The sequence below is a fragment of the Lynx canadensis genome, chromosome C1 (genome assembly GCF_007474595.2).
Source record: "Lynx canadensis isolate LIC74 chromosome C1, mLynCan4.pri.v2, whole genome shotgun sequence".
NCBI lineage: Eukaryota > Metazoa > Chordata > Mammalia > Carnivora > Felidae > Lynx > Lynx canadensis.
In genome coordinates, this window is record NC_044310.1 from 14,854,172 (window position 1) to 14,872,193 (window position 18,022).

Here is an 18,022-nt window from a genome sequence, read left to right on the forward strand (position 1 = left end):
GAGGTTATTTGCTTTGAATTGAATACGTGGCTTTAAGAGTGATCTTTACACAATAAAGAGGACAATGAGGAAGGGATTTCACGTGATTTTACACCTGCTTTTTAGGACTACAGCTACTGCCTAAAGCAAGGTGAACGTATATTTTAGTTCCTTTCAAAGAAGCAATTCTGTAATTCTATTAAGTCAAGCACTGTTACCCCAATTTCCCCACCGGCCTCAGTGCGTTATTAACCTTCTCTTCTCCCCCGAGAAGTGAGGAAGTGTCGTGATTTCACACTTAAGGAAAATACGGTTGGCGACACTTAGAGGCCACTTACTATTTTGTGTCTCGTGGCTGAACAGCATCCCCACCACAGCAAAGCACACGGGAGCCACATCACGTTGGAGGGCAAGGTTTCTTTTTATCTTAGAAATGAGAGTGACCACACATGGAAAATACCACTTAGCATTAGGTGGAAAAAACATAAAAATCATCCCCCCACCCCCACCCCTTTGGTACTCAGTGCCGCGTCTCCCACTGAGGTGAGACTCTGCCACTGTCCCACAGCTTAAAAAAACAAACAAACAAGTGAAACACACACACCACCATAAAGACAACCCAACCCTATGTAACCCCCATCTGCATGTTTTGAGGAGTCCCAAGGCTTGGCCGCCTCAGTCGGACTTCTCCTTCTCCTTCATGTGCAAGAAGACCGTGCTGAAGATAAAGAGCCCCAGCATCATGGAGAAGGCGCTGGCGTAGTACGGGTAGGCCGAGGGGATGAAGCGCTCGTACTGCGTGTGTTGGAGCGGCCTCACTGACACCTGCAACACGACAGAGGGGACAGGCCCCGGCCACTCAGCAGCCCAGGCGAGGCCCACTCCGGCCGAAAAGGGGACCGTGACTTTGGCTCACCTGAGTGGAAGAGTGCAAGTGCGTGTAGCCTAGCCGGTTGTAATCCACTTTAAACTGGAACACTCCATACACATCGGGCAACTTGAACTGGACGCTGTATTTGCCACCTGTGGGGGGAGCCAAGACCACCGGGAGGGGTGTCTCCGTCAGCCTCACAAGAGCGAGCACCGCGGGACTGTCGTCCTGCCGCTGTCCCCCGTGAGAGCACTACTTGCCTTTCTTCTTCAAGAAGGTCCTCACAAAAGGATCGATGCGGACAAACTCTAGCTGGATGTCATCACCATCAAAGGGGACCCATCTGCCATTTGAGAGCTGCTCAATCACGATGCTGTACTCCTGAGACGACAGGCCGGTCGGCCGGGGGAGTCACCACCCTCGGAGCAGCACCGAGTCCCTCGTGGACCCGGCAGGAACCCCCGGGCGAGCCCCCCGCTCCCCAGCCCGCTAACGCCCCTCTCCACCTCGGCCCTGGACCACCAACGTCTGCACCCAGACTGCCCCCCTCGCGGATGGGCCGGGCACCGTCAGGGAGCCCTGCCGCCACCTTCGCTGCAGTCTCCACCCCTCTCCCCCCAACCAGCAGAACGCACCAGCAGAGCCCTCCCGCTTTTACACCTCCACGACAAACCCACACCTCTTCACGCCTCTTTAGACACTGGCTTGTGCACCGGGCCCTCTGCACCTACACTTTCTCAGGAGTAGAGATTAATTTATTCATCCTTATTTAGGCCACTAAATATTCAATAAACGCTTCTGAGCTAAAGCAACCTGGCCCAAACCACAGGGGTCCCTCCTGCTCCAAGACGCTCTTACCACTAGGTCGGTGACGGTGTAGGCGTTGGGTGGGGCGGTCTCACCCACCCGATGGTGGGACACGGGCCCCACACGGAGGACACCCTCCTCCTTGAACACCCAGCGGGAGAGGGCCACAGCTAGCTCGTAGTTACCCGTCTGGGAATACCTGCAGAAGGGGCAAACGGGAGGCTAGGGGCCCAGAACCGACTTCTTTGCAGCGATGCCTGACAGTCACGATCCATGGAGACAAACTGCCTGAAACTAGCTTCTGCCTGGTGACCATACATATCTAGGTATCCTGCTTCAAGGGAACGGGGAAAAGAGGTCAGGTGGTGTTGCTGTGGGGTCACCTTCACAACAAACACACTCGCTGAAACATCTCCGGGTAAGCCGCTGCCACCTTGAAAAGTCTAGGGTACCAACACAGCAACGAAGTCTTCAACCCAAAGACACCTGGCCTCCGACGCTTCCAGCTGGAAGGCTCCTTCCTCCCCAGCACCAGACCACACGCCCCCGAGCCCGCCAGCACCCACCTCTGGGAGCCGGGCGCAGCCTTCTGCACCGCCGAGTTGAAGAAGGCATCGCTGAAGAAGTCCAGGGAGCCGCTGAAGACGACCCGGGCGTTGTTCCTGGCCTGGAGCCCAGCAATGAGCAGGGTGTTCTTCCCCACCGCGTGGGGGTACTGGGAACAACAGAGGGCTGTCATCCAGGAGAGCCCGGGGAAAGGACAGGCAGCTGGGCCTCTGGGGCAAGAGGACAGCAGGCCGGACGTCAACCTGAGGGCGGCACCGGAGGCCCCGGCGCCTGTGCCCCTTCCTGCTCCCAGCAACCTCTCCTTCACCAGCCTCCGCCCCGTGTGCTCTCTTACTCCTGCTTGTCTTCACATAAAGGGCCTCGCCGCTGGGCCCGGGGCCCGGGGCCCGGAGGCCTCAAGGCTGCAACGGCCCCTCACCTGGGTGATAGGTTTATCCGGGAAGAAGGAGTAAGACGTGGAGGAGCCCGTCAGGATGTCCAACACCAAAGGATTGTCAGGATCGGCCACCATCCTACAGAAGGAAAGGAGAACACCCCACAGGGACCCTGAGAACTGAGCTCAAGGACCTGGGTCCCGAAGGGTCACGTCTTCACAGGGACGAGTCCTGCTTTCTCAGCAGTCGCACGCCTGCTACGCCACTAGCTTTCCTCTTGCTGCAACAACGAAGTCTGACTCTGAGTGTCCTAAATTAATCTCTCCCCTCTCCTCCAGGGATAGAACCCCCTAAACCATCAAGGGTGGGTTAGTTTCCCATCCTCCCCAGGTTTCTAGCGCCCTGGGCCTGCTCACTCACCCAACACCTCGAAAGAGGATGGGGTTCAGAGATGATCTCCCAACAATGGTTGGGGCCTTCAGCAGGTTCTCGGGGTCGGCCACAATGAGCGTGTGCTGCGGCAACAGAGGGAGATGGGGTCAGGAAAAGGCGCCTCCGCGCCAGGGACTCCCTTCCTACCCCCTCTCGGTTTCCAGGCTGAGCCCTGGTGGAAGGGCCCCAAACCTGGAAGGTAATGGGCCCGATTACCTGGCCCAGGTCTGAGATGTCATAGTTGTGATGGTCAATGACGGCTGTTTTCTCCTCATCGAACTCGATCCCACACTCACTGCCCAGCTCTCGAAGAGGGTCACCTGCAAAGACCCAAGAAATGCCTGGTTTAACCCTTACAGGTGGGCCCTGGGCCAAGCAGTGTCGCTTCCCTGGCCTCCTGGTGACTCACCCTCTCCCAGTCACCCTTAGGCCCTGCCACTTCCCCAGGCCGTGCTCAGCCCCAACTGGACAGCTGGACAAACAGCACGGTTTTCTGCCTCCAGGGGTCAGAACCTGAATCAGTAACACGGAGAACCACCTGGTCCTCTGCCCACAAATACACAAAACCCCCCATTGAGGCAAAGTCATAACCTCAGGCAGACTTGACCTGAATGAGCCTGGCTTCACGGGACTTCTCCTCCTCATCACCCCAGTCTGTCAACACTGGGAAAAACAAAATGAGACTGGCCAGGTGCTGACACCAACCAAAGCTGCGGGATACGCGTGCAGGCTCCAGAATACTGCTCTCTCCCTACTTCCACGTATGTTTGAAAATTTCCAAAATAGGGAACAACAACAAAAAAACAATCTGTCAAATTACTCTGGGTTCTGCCCAAGTAGCCAGCCCCATCTTTTCTTTCTGTAAGGGAAGGCCCACCAACACAAACAAAAACAAAGGGAAAAAACCAAACTGGGAAAAAACAGGGTTCCCAGCCCATAAAAGGCCCCACATCTCCCTGATCCTGGTGACAGGAGGAGGTGAATGGCTCTGTACTTCCCTCGCTCCCTGACCAGGCCCACCCAGTGAACACCAATCTGGCAACTTCCATTTGTAAAGCTTGCCAAGCTTCCTGGAGAAACGCTGGAAAGCACCAGACCTTCGCAGGTCAGACTTACCAATGTCTGAGCTGGCAGCTACCAGGACACTGCCTCCACCGTCAATAAAGGTACTGATGGTCTCCACGTTGATGTTGCCTCCGAAATCTGAAAGAAGCACCAGACTCGGTGACCCAGACGGCTCCTCTGACATTTGGGCGGGGGAGAGTGGCCCACAGACCAGCCACAGTCCATCCCAGAACAGCCCTCTGGAGGCCCAGAACGAGAGGGACATTTACCACAGATGCCCGTCTTCCCAAAGTGAAGATCCAACAGTAACAACTTGAATTCATAAACTTTTAACTTACAGAAGTATGGACGATATAGTCAAACACCTACCAATTATAGATGTCAAGTTACTTACATACATTTCGAGTCACGTTCAAAATATATGTTTAGGAGTGCTGCGTTTTCTCAGCTACATTTCATGATACAACTTCATTCAAACTCCTCACCTGCACCTTTCACATGAGTATCTCTGTCTTCGCCAGAGTCACTTTGGGCTAACACAGTTTTCCAGAGCCCATCAATCTCACTTCCGTCTCAACTGTCTGAGACAGAGCGCCCCTGGGTCTGAGGATGACACGGTCACAAGTACTCATTTGCCAACACGCACGGTTTTTTCCCGTTAACCCTACAGATTTAGATCCATGAGAGACAGAACCAGTTTGTAGACTGCTTTTATTAAAGCGATCACCAAAAAGGCTCAACTTCCAATGTTTGTACTTATGAGATGATCTTTGCTTTGTCAGTCAGTCCGGTCAGGTGACTATCACAAGCATCCAGAACTGGACCCAGAGTCTTCCCCAAAGTACACCCTGAGGTTCAACATAAAGTAATGGAGGAAATGCTCAGGAATTCATGTAGTGCATGCAGAGAAGGCAAAAAAGGGACAAAGGCGGGAGGGGGGAGCTATTATATAAAGGTCGGTCAGGGAAGACCTGGGCAAGTAGCATTTGAGGTGTGAGAGTGACCCAGGCAGCACGGGGGGCGTTAAGGATGACAGGTACGAGTTCCCCAAGGCAGGTGAGCCTGTCCCAGCAAGGAGCCCAGTGTGGCCGAGCCGGAGTAGGGAGAGGGGAGCAAAAGCACACGTGGCCAGGCTGAAGCAGGAGGGGCAGCTCACGGGGCTTTACAGGCCCCGTGAGGCTGGCCATAAAGAGGAGCCGCTGGAGGTTTTGAGCACGACCCCAACAGGCCCTGATTTACAGTTTTAAAGAACAATTCTGGCAGCTGGGTGGAGAATCGGGTACAGGGGACTAGGGTGGAAGCACAGCGGTGGATCAGAAGGCCACCGTGATAATCGGGGGGGGGGGGAGGGAAGAGAAAGGGAGGGGGGAAGGAGGGGCGAGGGAGGTGGGAGACGGGGTGGGCTTACACTCCTGAAGGCACAGTCAGCAGGGCCTGTGACAGGCCGGATATGGGGTGAGAGAGAGAGGGGTGCTAAGGACAACCCCAAGATCTCTGGCCCAAGCAACTGGAAGGATGGAAGTGCCATGTGCGGAGACTGGATGCGGAAGTCTGTCCATTACACACCCATTAGGCAGTCGGAAATGAGTCTATAATAGGACTTTGTGAAGATGCAACTGTGAGAACGGCCCTCTTTTCTGAGAGGCAATTTTGAGAGAAAGACAAAAAAGCAACTTCCCTCGCCTTCAGGCACAGACAGAACATCTTGTATCTGGGGACTTTACCTACATCCAGAAAGCCATCTATCCACCCACCCACAGAGAGGCCTACAGAGAGGCCAGGCAGAGTCTTAGACAATTTCAAAAGCAGCTCCTGGTGGAATACGGTAGACAGTGGTTCCCAACCAGGGGCAATTTCGCCCTGAAGGGCCATGTCTGGAGATGCTGCTAAGCATCTGACAGTGCACAAGACAGCCCCCTACTACAAAGAATTATCCAGTCCAAAATGTCAAGAAGTGCCACTGTTGAGAAATCCTTCTAAAGAGGAAAGAACCCAGACTGTAAGAGATACCTGGGCTCGAATCTAGGCAATTCTGCCTTCCTGAGCTCATGTGCCCATCTATAAAATAGAACCCTGTGTTTTCAGGATCATTCTTCTGTGACCATCACTGCATGTGACTTGAGAGCCTCCTGATCCCCAAGCTGGCGAGGAACCCAGGGATACACAGAGAAGGACGCCAGAGTTCTCACACCCGAGAGGGCTAACAGAGATCACAGTCCCACAGAAGGGCCCTCAGAGCCAGGGCCAAACTCTTACACCGAACCCCCCTGCCTCCACCAGCACACGTAAGCCTGTGGGGCTTACCCTGATAGGGGCAGAAAGGGTAGGGCAGTGGTGTGGGGCAGGGCTTTAAACAACACTAAATCTCAGAGAGACTTCTTGCCTTTCCAACGATTTTCTAAGCTTGCTCCATCAAAGAGAATATCTTAGTTTGATACTGATCTTAACACTTCTTTAACATTTGCTAATTGCCTTTATAGTTCCTTCCACTGAAAGGTAAGGATCCTGGCTTTCCATTTTTAGTAGTGACATTGAGTTCACTACTAGCTTCCTTTTTAAATGATGTTACAGTTTGTTGTTTTTTTCTTTTTTCAAGGGGTCAATCTAAAGAAAGCGTTAGGTAATTATTAACAGGTGATATGGAATACAGTAAAAATCAGGAAGGCGGTACGGAAATGACTAAGATTTGAGAAACACTGTTTAGGCTCTCTGACCTTCCCAAAGCGAAAGCCTAGCTCAGCCTCTCCCCCACCTGTCTGACCCACAGCTTCCTTCCTTCTCCTGACATCCCCATCCATCTGAGCACAACTTGTAGGCTGTCACAGGAATACCGAAGTATCAGTTGGATAATCCAGTGAAGATATGCATTCTGTTCCACAACCAGCCCTCCACTAGGCCCTGCACATACCCAGCCAGCCTCAAATAGGGGGTTGGGCTAGATTATGGCTCATGTTCTTTTCCAACTCTGAAACTGAATCCTTCTGAATTCACAGAATCAACCATCAGGAGGCTTCTGTAGGCAAACTATATTAATAGCATGCCACTTCCCCTATCCACACAAGCCAACCCAGGCTGGGGGGGGGGGGGGCTCTCCATCTTTCTATCAGGCCCTTTATAGGGAAACCCCTTCCCAGAGTAGCAGGGCCTGCTGTTCCATGGTCTGTGCAACACTTGACCCCACAACCCTCAGCTGTGTCTTTAAGAAAGGATGTTCCCTCCCGGGCCCAGGTTAGAAGTGAACGTTTTCCTCCTCCCTGGCAGCAGCAGTGCCAGGGCTGGTGACCCATGCCATGACCCAGAAAATGCACAAGACCCAGAAGAAAGCGATCGATCGTGGGCCTTGAAGTCCAGTTCTGGGAGCGACGCGCAGCACTTACCTTCCACCGAAGGGGAGAAGATGATGAGATTGTCATAGAGGAACTCCCCGTACTTAATGAGGGACAGGCTGGGGTCATCTGCGGTCTTGAACGTGAGTTCAAAAGCCCTGTCTGGACGAGAAGAAAACAGGGCGCTGAGGAAGACGGCACGCCAGGGGAAACCACCACTGCAAGGGTCACGACCGCCCCCGCAAGCGAGAGGCCAGAGCTCGCAGCTCCCTCGTGGAAAACCAGTAGGAGGGAGGGTGGTCGCTGCCCTCGGGCTCGGGAGCCTTTCCAACCCGACTGTCCCCCACCGCCCCCTCGGGTCCCGGTCTCACCCTTCAGGCTTCGGAAGAAAAGCGAGTGCGTCTCCCGCAGGTTGAGGTTGTCCAGCAGCACTAAGGTGCGGGGACCGCTAGCGCAGACCGGGCCAAGCAAGGGCAGCAGCAGCCACAGGAGAGACCAAGCGCGGGCCGCGGCTCCGGGCTCCATTTTGCGCTTCCTGCCGAGAACCCAGGCACCCGGGCACCGGAAGTGCCCCGTCTACGCTGCCCAATCGCAGTTCGTGGACTTAGAGTAACATCTGGAAACGATCCGGGTAGGCTGTGGCCGGGGGTTCCGAGACGCTGCTGCGCGGGAGAAGAGCGGGTTAGCACCACCGGAAGTGCCCCGGTTGGAGGCGGACTCTCTGAATCCTATTGGCGGAAGGGGCGTGAGGTTCCACCCCCCCAAAGGAAAAGGCTCAATCCTAGAAAGACAGCTCTGCGACCGCAGCCAATCAACAAGGCCGAGCGCCCTTAGGCTCCGCCCAGGCCGGACTCCCGCCGGCAGCCCAGATCCCGCCTCCTCATCAGGCGGGCTTGTCCCTTATGCGACCTGGAGAGGTGGTGGCCACTTGGAACCACCTCCTTGGTGCTCCCTGGCTGTGTCCTCACTGGCCCAGGACAGACTCGGGACTAGAAACCAGGCCCCATCTCTATCTCCAGGGAGGAAAGGGTTGGAAAACTAAGATCAGGGCTAGGATACTTTGAATCTCCTGTCACTAATGGACCCAGCGGCCTGGGTACGGGCCTGACCTACCAGGCCTGGTGGCCCATGCTGGAGGCAGCTGGATAGGCGGCGAACTGGCTTCCCGATGAAAACGCTGTAGCTGGGTTCATTTCTCAGCTCCGCCTCTCACTACCCCTGCTGCTGGGGCATTTCACTTCTCTTCGGGCTACTTTCCTAGGCTGGAAATAGAAATAATAGCGAGGCTCAGCCCTCCCACTTACCTGCGTGCCTTTGGAAAAGCTGAGCTCGTGGGAGCTCAGGGGCAGGTTTTGAAGCACTTCGTGCCGAGTGTGGCTCAGCCTCCCCTCAGTAATGCTAGCTTCTAAATTGATGGGGGGCACCTGGCTCACCTCAGCCCCACCACGGGTCTAAGTAAAAGCAGCTCCAAGGCTGGGTCCCAACCACAATCCTGGGGCAAATAGCGATGGTGGAGACAGAAGGCAGCTGTTCTTTTCTGACCTTTCACACTTGCCCACCCAAAAGAATGTGGGGGCAAAAGTCAGAACCTCCCTCCCTCCATCTCCTTAACTGAATCTACCTCCTCTCCATCTCTGCTGGTTCCACTGAGAGTTAAGCCTCACCCCCACCCTGGGCGTCCCAGCCCAGCCCTCCTACCCTTCTGCATACAATGCCGCATCCGTTTACCTGGAACTCAGACCTGATGATGCCTGTAGGTGGCTTAGGAGTCCCACTGCTCAGGGTCACCCAGGGCTCCTCACACGCTCAGGTCTCCACTGAAACCGAACTCAGCAACCTCCTTCTCCGGCTCTGCTCAGGACCATCCATGCGGTAAGTCTCCAGCCTTTAACACACTCAGCTTCCCCACTCGCCTTTGCGCACATGGCAACCACTCCCACCCCGGCCTTTCCCTTCTTAAGCCTCCCAGGATCTTCTGCGTCTTTTATGGTAGCTCCACCCTTCACAAAGGACGCTTTTTCCCCCATAAAGCCCTGACCTTTCCTCCTCTCGATGGTGTACTGCAGCCTGCCTCTGGTTAAACTCATCTACGGTTACCAGAGCACCTTCCACCCCAGCTTCTCCAGGGCATGAGCTCCTTCGCCCAGGCACGTGGCTTATGGGACCCACCACACTAATTAATGCAAAATATGGAGGAGAACGAACGCAGAGCACCTGCTATGTACCGGGAACATCACACGTGATCTCATTTAACCTTCACGATACCCCTGGGAGGCAGGTGTTCCCCCTCTCACAGATGGGGCCCAGAGTGCAGTGAGGCCCATCTTCAACCCAAAGCCAAGACTCTTCCCTGAGATTGTGGGGCCCTCCCGCAGGGCAGGCCTGGGATACAATGAGCAAAGGGAGGGATGTATCCTCAGCCACTGGGGCGGCCTGGGTTCATTTCTGGCCATGTCAGGGCATCCGGTTCCAGCACAGCCCCTGAGGACTGTCAGAACGTGGCCTTCTTCTGGGTTTCGGCAAGACACCACCTCTGGTTTCCGAAACAAGGTCTCTGCTCTCCCGAGCCACGGATCCTCTGAGACTCTAATGACAGTTCGGATGCTCTCCCCAGAAAAATGTGCTTGTACTCATGAGTGCGGGGAGTTGCAGAAGCCCTGGAGCCCGTTTGTTTTAAAGGCATCAGGTAGTTAAGAAACCCTGCTCCAGGGGCACCTGGGTGGCTCAGTTGGTTAAGCGTCTGACCCCTGATTTCGGCTCAGGTCGTGATCTCGCAGCTCCCAGTGAGTTTGAGCCCCACGTCAGGCTCTGCACTGACAGTGTGGAGCCTGCTTGGGATTCTCTCTGCCTCTCCCCTGCTCACTCTCTCTCTCAAAAATAAATAAATAAATAGGGGCGCCTGGGTGGCGCAGTCGGTTAAGCGTCCGACTTCAGCCAGGTCACGATCTCGCGGTCCGTGAGTTCGAGCCTCGCGTCAGGCTCTGGGCTGATGGCTCAGAGCCTGGAGCCTGTTTCCGATTCTGTGTCTCCCTCTCTCTCTGCCCCCCCCCCCCGTTCATGCTCTGTCTCTCTCTGTCCCAAAGATAAATTTAAAAAGTTGAAAAAAATTTAAAATAAATAAATAAACTTAAAAAAAATATTTTTTAAAAAGAAAGAAAGAAACCCTGCTCCAGAAAGAGCTTCCCGGTGAAGGCCAGGCCGCAGTGGCAGGAGGGGCCCCGGTGACACTGTCAGAGGGTCGGGGAAGGGGAGCTCATCGGTAAAAGGCAGTTTATTGGGGCAGCTTCATGCGGGGCAGCGTCCTCTAGGCCACAGACCGGCCGGAAGAGGGCAGCGTGGCACAGCTGTCCCAGGACTCCCGTGCCCATGCTGCCCAGCTTCCCCCCAGGAAGGCAAGGGGAGGAGGCACCATCGTCCATCTCCAACACGCTGTCCTTGATCCATGCGGAAGTGGCTCCCCACTCTGTCGGGGCTGCTGGTGAAAGCCTTGAGGTTTCTGAGCCCATCGAGGCACGGAGGAACACTGGCAGGCTGTGGCAGGTGGAACACTGGCGAGGCGTGGACAGCCCGAGCGCACCTCTGCGGGGGTGGCCCAGCCTCCCAAGTGCTCATGGTCTGGGCAGAGGAGGCTCTCTGGGTAACAGGGAAGGGAAAGCTCTTCCCAGGGCAAGGGGCCCCCTGGGCTCCCGGACACCGTGGGGGCAGGTGGGAGGAGGCCTGGCTGGGGCTGCCCTGGGAGGGCCTGGCAGTCTCCAGGAAGCTCAAAGGCAGGGCAGCAGCAGGAGGCCAGGTTCACAGAGGCTCACTGCCGAAGCTGCTTTTGCTTTTCTTACGCTTGACCTTGGTGAAGGGGATGTCGAGGGACTCGAGGCGGAAGGGCCGGGGCTGGGGCATTTCGGGGGCCTGGGTGGGCATGATGGCCGCGGTGGTGTTGAGTGGGGAGCTGAGGCCGGGGGGAGAGCTGTGATGCGCTGTGGAGAAGGGGGCAGAGGAGCAGGTAAGCCAGGGGTACGGAGAGGGGGAGCCCTGCCCGCTCCACCCAGCCGGAGGCCTGGTCCCACAGCTGGGCCCCCGAAAGGCTCTGGACCAGGAGTGTAGAGTTTTAAAGGCTCAGACCGAGGCAGCCTGGGACTCGAGCCAGACAAGCCTGTGTTCAGAGCCCAACTTTGAGGAGCGACTTCTCCCAGAGCCTCGGTTTCCTCATCTGCAACATGGACACAATGCCGGGTCCTCAACTGATGTTCATTTGTCTCCTGTGCCATTTTCCCCTCCTGTTCCTCAACTCTGCTGGACTCCACCTCTTCAGTAGTCTCAGCGTAGGACTGAGATTTGCTTTTCATTGATATTTTATCAGAAACTCTGTGGTCTTTGATTTTGGTTTTAGAAATGAAAGAACGAAGTGATTTGCGATTCTTGCTTTTAAAAGTGTTTCACCTCGGTGGCCCTGCCTGCCCCCTTTGGCTCAATGGGAGAAAGCCACCACACCGGCACCTGCAGAAGCCAGTAAGCAGCTGAGCCAGACCCGTGCGACACGTGCCAGGGCACCGAGCCGCGTGTCACAGGCCTGCTGGGCATCGGGGGAGGCACCAAACACGGCAGCAGTCCGCCGAGAGATGAAGGGGGACAGGAAGAGGGAGGCTGTGCGTTGAGCACGTACTACGTGCCAGGCCCGGGGCTGGGCTGCTTGCCCACCTCATTTCACCTAAGCCCCGAGAAGTAGGTATACCCAACTCAGTGCACAGCTCAGGAAACTGAGGCTCAGAGATGGGAAGGGGTTTTTAACCCGGGCCTGACGCCACTCCACCCATCACGCGACTCCCAGTCGGCAGAGGACCAGGAAGGGCTCTCTCGGGGAGCGGCTGGAGGACAGGAGGTGGGCAGGGCACTCACCGAGGCTCTTCATGAGATCCGTGCTGAGGATCTGGCTGGCTCGCTTGGACCGGAAGTAGTTACTGGCAATGTTTTCACTGTCGCTGCGACTGAGCATCAGCTTGTAGCGGTCTTCCTCCTGCCGAGATTCCAGATCCTCGTGGGTCAAGATCCCTTGTTTGTATAGTTCTTACCTCTGCAGGCCCGGGGGGCTGGGGGCTGCCCTGAGCCTCACTGCCCACACTCCTGGGGTGGGGTCCAGGCAGCTCAGGCCAGGAGAGCCACAGCTCCAGCCAGAGCTACCCGACCCCCCTTCCTTGGTATGGGAAGTGCCTTGTTCTCCGTCAGGGGCAAGGGCAGTGCCATAGCCCCAACCCGTCTCGGCACATTCACAGAACAGGTAATACAGTACTCAGCCCATCGTCCCAACCTCTTATCATCAAGGACTGTGATTTGTCACCACTATAGTGGACTTGTTTTCCTCAGCCTGAATCTCTTCCTTCAGGGACTACCCTTCTCCCCTTTGGCATGGACCTGCTGAGGCGATCATTCATAGCGCCCTAATACCACCGCTCCCTCTCGTCCACCCCCTTGCTGCACAACTGGGCATGTGACCCAGACTGAACCAGTCACAGAAATACATCTTCCAGGGGCACCTGGGTGGCTCATTCAGTCAAGCTTCCGACTTCGGCTCAGGTCATGGTCTCACGGTTCGTGGGTTCGAGCCCCACATCGGGCTCTGTGCTGACAGCTCAGAGCCTGGAGCCTGCTTCAGATTCTGCATCTCCCTCTCTTTCTGCCCCTCCCCTGCTCACATGCTGTCTCTCTCTCTCTCTCAAAAATAAATAAAGATGAAAAAAAATTTTTTTTTAATAATTTTTTTTTTTCCTGGACATAGTCATTGGTCTAAGAGCAGGCCCCTCACCCAGGCCGACTGATCAGAATCTTCCCACAAGTGTTGGTTAAGATGTGGTAAGAGACTGGGTCTCTTCCTCTTGGATCACCAATCGCCAGGGGCCACCTTTCCTGCCACGTAGCCAAAGCCTGCCTGAGTCTGAAGCTAACATAACAAGGGAAGCAGAACCAAGAGGTGGAGAAACACACAGAAAAGTGTGGTGCTTCACAGAGAAGTCTTCTGACCTCTGCTTTGAGGAGGTACATTTCTGTTGTCCTACAAAACGTGGGAGATATGAGAATAAAGTGACTTTAGAATCCCAATTACTGTTTCATAAATCCCTGAGGGCCCTTTGGTCCAAAGACACCAGCAAGGGTCCAGGGAACCAGAATGTACTGCCTGGCCTCTGGGATTGAAGACAAAGCTTCTGTCCTTCACCGGCAGGAGGGGCTGCCTCCTACTTTCCCTTTGGCCATAAGGGCCTTTGAATGAGGGCCAGAGGCGGTGCAGGGTCTGGGCGCCAGAATTACATAGAAAGGATCCAGGCTCAGACTCCTGCGTAGGTCCTTTTTTTTTTTTTTTTTTTTTAACACTGCAGCACTTTTTCCCCACACAGTGACATGTTGCTGGGGCCTAATGTTCTCCACGTGACAGGAGAAAAGTAAAATTTGTTGTCATCTCTTAAAGAATTGAGAATTGTGTACAAAAACATAAATTAAAAGCATGAATAAATCTACAGTTGTGAATGCAAACCATTTTCCAACGCAAGGCAATTAACAACCCTTGGTGTTCTGCCAGGAAAACATCAGGTAAGAAAGGAAAGTGGGTCCTAAGGCTCAGACCTTCCCAAACCCTGTCAGACCAGCAAGACAGAAATGACCACTGGTCCAGGACTCCTGCCAGCCTCTAGCAAAATCCTGGGACAGGCAGCTCTCAACACATTAATACCCTGCACGGATCAAGAACTTCATGGTAGGGGTGCCCGGGTGGCTAAGTTGGTTGAGTGTCCGACTTCGGCTCAGGTCATGATCTCACCGTTCGAGTCCCTTGTCAGGATCTGTGCTGACAGTTTGGAGCCTGGAGCTGCTTTGGATTCTGTGTCTCCCTCTCTCTCAAAATTAAATAAACTTTGAAAAAAAATTAAAAGAGAAAAAAGAACCTCATGGTCTAGGGGCACCTGGGTGGTTCAGTCGGTTGAGCGTCCGACTTCGGCTCAGGTCATGATCTCACAGCTCGCGAGTTCGAGCCCCGCGTCAGGCTCTGTGCTGACTGCTCAGAGCCTGGAGCCTGTTTCAGATTTTGTGTCTCCGTTTCTCTCTGCCCCTCCCCTGCTCATGCTCTGTCTTTCTCTCTCTCTCTCTCTCTCTCTCTCTCTCTCAAAAATAAATAAACATTTAAAAAAAAAGGAAAAAGAAATTCATGGACTCGCCGATTCTCAAACCAATGGATTTCTCTTCCATAAGCAGTTTCTCCACCTCGGCCACAAAGTGACTGAGATGCATGTACCAAGGGTTTAAATCAAAGATATGTACGTGGTACTGAACATATACCAATGGAACAGTTAACCTGGACACAAGGTCAAGATCAGCAACAAGTTCTACAATCCAGTGATGATACCAGATCCAAGGACCAAAGAAGCAGCCCAGTGCCCTATAGTAACGCTCACCCACTGCACGGTGGGGACGAAGCCCCGCCCGCTCCCCACGCCTCGCCCCCTCTCACAGAGGCCTTACCATGCCTGCTTCACCGTTGTCTGCGGCAGAGGTTTTGCGGACAACCTTGTTCTGTGGCCCTGTTGGAACTGCTATGAGAAACAAAAGCCCAAGTCACTGCTGCCTGGTCTGAGTGCCAGAGGGACAGGGTGGGTGGCAACAGGTCCCCGAGCTGGCAGGTCAGGCCTGGCTCAGGCCCGGGACCAGGGGAGTACCATTCCCAGCCCAAACCAAGGGATGACTTTGGGAAACAGACAATGGGAGGGCTCAGATGTCAAAGCAGCCACTCCCCTGCTTCTAACAGCACAGCAGGCTGGTGGGGGCAGGGGGAACCCCGGGAAGTGGAGCTGGCTGGCCTTCGGGCAGGGGTAGCGTCAGTGCCATCCATAAACATCAGGGATGCGGGACCTAAACGAACATTCTCTTGACGGCGGAGGAGGCCCGCTGGGGTCCCCAGGGGACATAAGACGCTACTGCTCCCTAAGTGCTCCCAGACTCATCGGAGGTGGAGGGGCCTTCCAGACCACCAGCCCCTCCTTTGTGAAGATCAGGGACCAAGGCCCAGAGACAAACAGTGACCTTCATAAAGTCCCACAGGAAGTCAGTGGCAAAAGCACAAGGTGAGCCAGGCCTGGAACTCTGAACGGCCCGGTCCCACAACTCCCTGCTCTGCCTGGACTCTGGCTAAGTCACTCACTCTGAGATTCCATCTCCCGAAATGTAAAATCTTTGTCCTCCATGGGGTTGCTGGGGGATAATGCTGGGGGACAATCATGACAGTGGTAGAATGTACCACGGGGGCGCCTGGGTGGCTCAGTCGGTTAAGCCTCCGACTCCAGCTCAGGTCATGATCTCACAGTCCGTGAGTTCAAGCCCCGTGTCGGGCTCTGTGCTGACAGTGCGGAGCCTGGAGCCCACTTCCAGCTCTGTGTCTCTCCCTCTCTCTGCCCCTCCCCTGCTCACATCCTTTCTCTCTCTCTCAAAAATAAATAAACATTTTTAAAAAATGTACGGTGCACTTGGCACATGCCGCGCATGGCGCTAAGCGTTTTACGGGCATTAACATGTGTTAAGCCACCCAGCAATGTCTACGGAAGGTGCGGTCACTAATCCCCATTTCACAGACGAGGACACTGAGTCCCAAAGGGGTCACACGGGGCGTGGTGGAACCCGAATTCCAACCCACACGACTTCTCCCTCAGGCCCCCCATCGCTTTGGAGCCCGGAGCCCCGGGCCTGCTGCGCCCACAGCCAGCAGGGCGGGAGCCCGGGCTCCGGGTCAGCCTGCAGGAGGGCAAACCGTGGGGAGGAGCGAGGGGACGGCCAAGCGCCTGACCTACTGGGAGGCTGGTTTTTACGATGATGGGCTCAGGGATCTTCCAGAAGCCGTTGTCCTCATCCCAGCAGGACTCGCGCCGGATCTTCTCCAGGTTGCTGTAGTTGCAGTCGCGGCGGATGAGAGGCTGCACCTGCTCCAGGAGCTGCTGGAGGAGCATGGAGTCCCGCTCCTGCCGGCGGATGGTGGCCAGGTAATCGATCTTTTCCAGCTCGAACTCCGACTGCAGGTCCTTGATTTCCACCTCCGCCGCCCGAAGCTGAAAGCAGGGGGTGATGATCTCGAGGAGGGAAGACAGCAAGCCCTTTTATCCACCCTCGGCACCCACTGCCCGAGCCTTCAGCCGGCCACCCGTCATCTGTTCGCCGATCCGCTCATCCACCCGCGCCCGCCTCCCGTCTGTCCACCAGCACTAAACGAGCACCTACTGTGTCCACAGCCCTAAAGAAAACAGGAAAAGAACTTGCTCCTGAGCCCCGCCCCCCCATGCCAGCCCTCGGAGACGACCCCACACAAACACATTTTATCTAGGAGCCTCTTAGAAGGCTCCACACATAACACTGCAGAGTCACCACTTCTTAAAAAGTCTCAGAGACTTGTATAAATCCTTTTCCTAAGGGGAGCAGAGCCGTAAACTCTCAGACTCAGTGCTCACAGTCAAGTTACGACGTGACAGACATTGGCTTAAGAGTCAGACCCATCCTGATTTGACCATGGATTCTAGACTTTTGTGATCTGCCCTGGTCACAGGTGACTCCCAGCTGCAACTGTAACCACGCTCTCCCTGAGCCCCAAGATTCCTGGGTGCACAGTCTGTTTCCTTAAAGAGCAGGTACAGTTCGATTAGTGAAGGAGGATGTTTCAAATTCATGGGAATGGTCATCACATGTAACCAGTTGAAAGCAGAGGATAGCTGGCAGGACACAGGTGGGCAATTAATGCTCCATTTCTTGAGGCACCTGGGTGGCTCAGTTGGTTAAGCATCTGATTCTTGACTTCTGCTCTGGCCATGATCTCACAGTTCATGGGTTCGAACCCTGCGTCAGGCTCTGCACTGGCAGTGCAGAACCTGCTTGGGATTCTCTCTCTCCCCTTCTCTCTCTCTCTCTGCCCCTCCCCTGCTCCCCACTCACATGTGCTCTCTCTCTCTCCCTCTCAAAATAAATAAATAAACTTCAAAAATATATTAAATCCGTGTTCCAATCCATGAACATGGGATGTCTTTCCATTTATTTAGGTATTCTTAATTTCCTTCAGCAGTGTTTTCCAATTTTTGGCATATAGTTTTACCCTTCTTTTGTTACATTTATTCCTAAGTAGTTTATTCTTTTTGATGTGTTATAAATGGAATTGTTTTGTTAATTTTATTTGCAGGTTGTTCATTGAGAGTATGTAGAAATATAATTGCTTTTTGCTTATTAATCTTGTATCCTGCAACCTTGCTGAAGTAGTTTTTTTTTTTTTTTTTAGTGGATTCCTTAGGATTTTCTACATAAGGTGATGTCATCTGCACATAGAAATCCTTGTACCTATTCCCTTCCAAACTCAATGCCTTTTAAATCACTTTCTTGCCTAAATGACCTAGCTAGAACCTTCAACCTACTGTGAAATAGAAGTGCTGACAACAGACACCCTTGTCTTCTTTGTCATCTTAGGAGGAAAGCATTAAGTCTTTCACCATTGAGTATGATGTTTTCTGTGGATTTTTCATAGGTGCCCTTTATCAGAATAAAGAAGTTTCCTTCTAGTTCTAGTTTCCTGAGTGTTTTTATCATAACAGATGTTGGTT

General features: G+C 54.2%; 2 protein-coding genes across 5 annotated transcripts in view; both read right to left on the reverse strand.

Annotated features, from left to right (window-relative positions):
- Positions 1-381: 381 nt before the first annotated feature.
- Positions 382-8,022, reverse strand: DDOST (dolichyl-diphosphooligosaccharide--protein glycosyltransferase non-catalytic subunit). Its single transcript, XM_030324040.2, has 11 exons — positions 7,793-8,022; positions 7,473-7,583; positions 4,147-4,233; positions 3,247-3,350; positions 3,019-3,113; positions 2,643-2,736; positions 2,224-2,372; positions 1,709-1,856; positions 1,111-1,231; positions 896-1,002; positions 382-804 (listed from the first exon to the last, which is right to left on the reverse strand). Exons 1-11 carry the CDS (start codon positions 7,944-7,946, stop codon positions 655-657), a joined length of 1,320 nt encoding a protein of 439 aa, XP_030179900.1. The 5' UTR covers positions 7,947-8,022; the 3' UTR covers positions 382-654.
- A 2,567-nt stretch (positions 8,023-10,589) lies between these two features.
- KIF17 (kinesin family member 17) overlaps positions 10,590-18,022 on the reverse strand; it is a 47,419-nt gene continuing 39,986 nt past the window's right edge. For 3 of the 4 annotated variants that reach the window (XM_030327143.1, XM_030327141.1, XM_030327137.1), the window contains 4 exons: positions 16,234-16,492; positions 14,919-14,989; positions 12,312-12,429; positions 10,590-11,392 (listed from right to left, as the gene is read on the reverse strand). In XM_030327143.1, coding sequence (XP_030183003.1) covers positions 11,214-11,392; positions 12,312-12,429; positions 14,919-14,989; positions 16,234-16,492 — 627 coding nt within the window. In that variant the 3' untranslated portion in view covers positions 10,590-11,213. The remainder of the gene's footprint in view (positions 11,393-12,311; positions 12,430-14,918; positions 14,990-16,233; positions 16,493-18,022) is intronic. The other variant, XM_030327142.1, reaches the window with a different exon arrangement.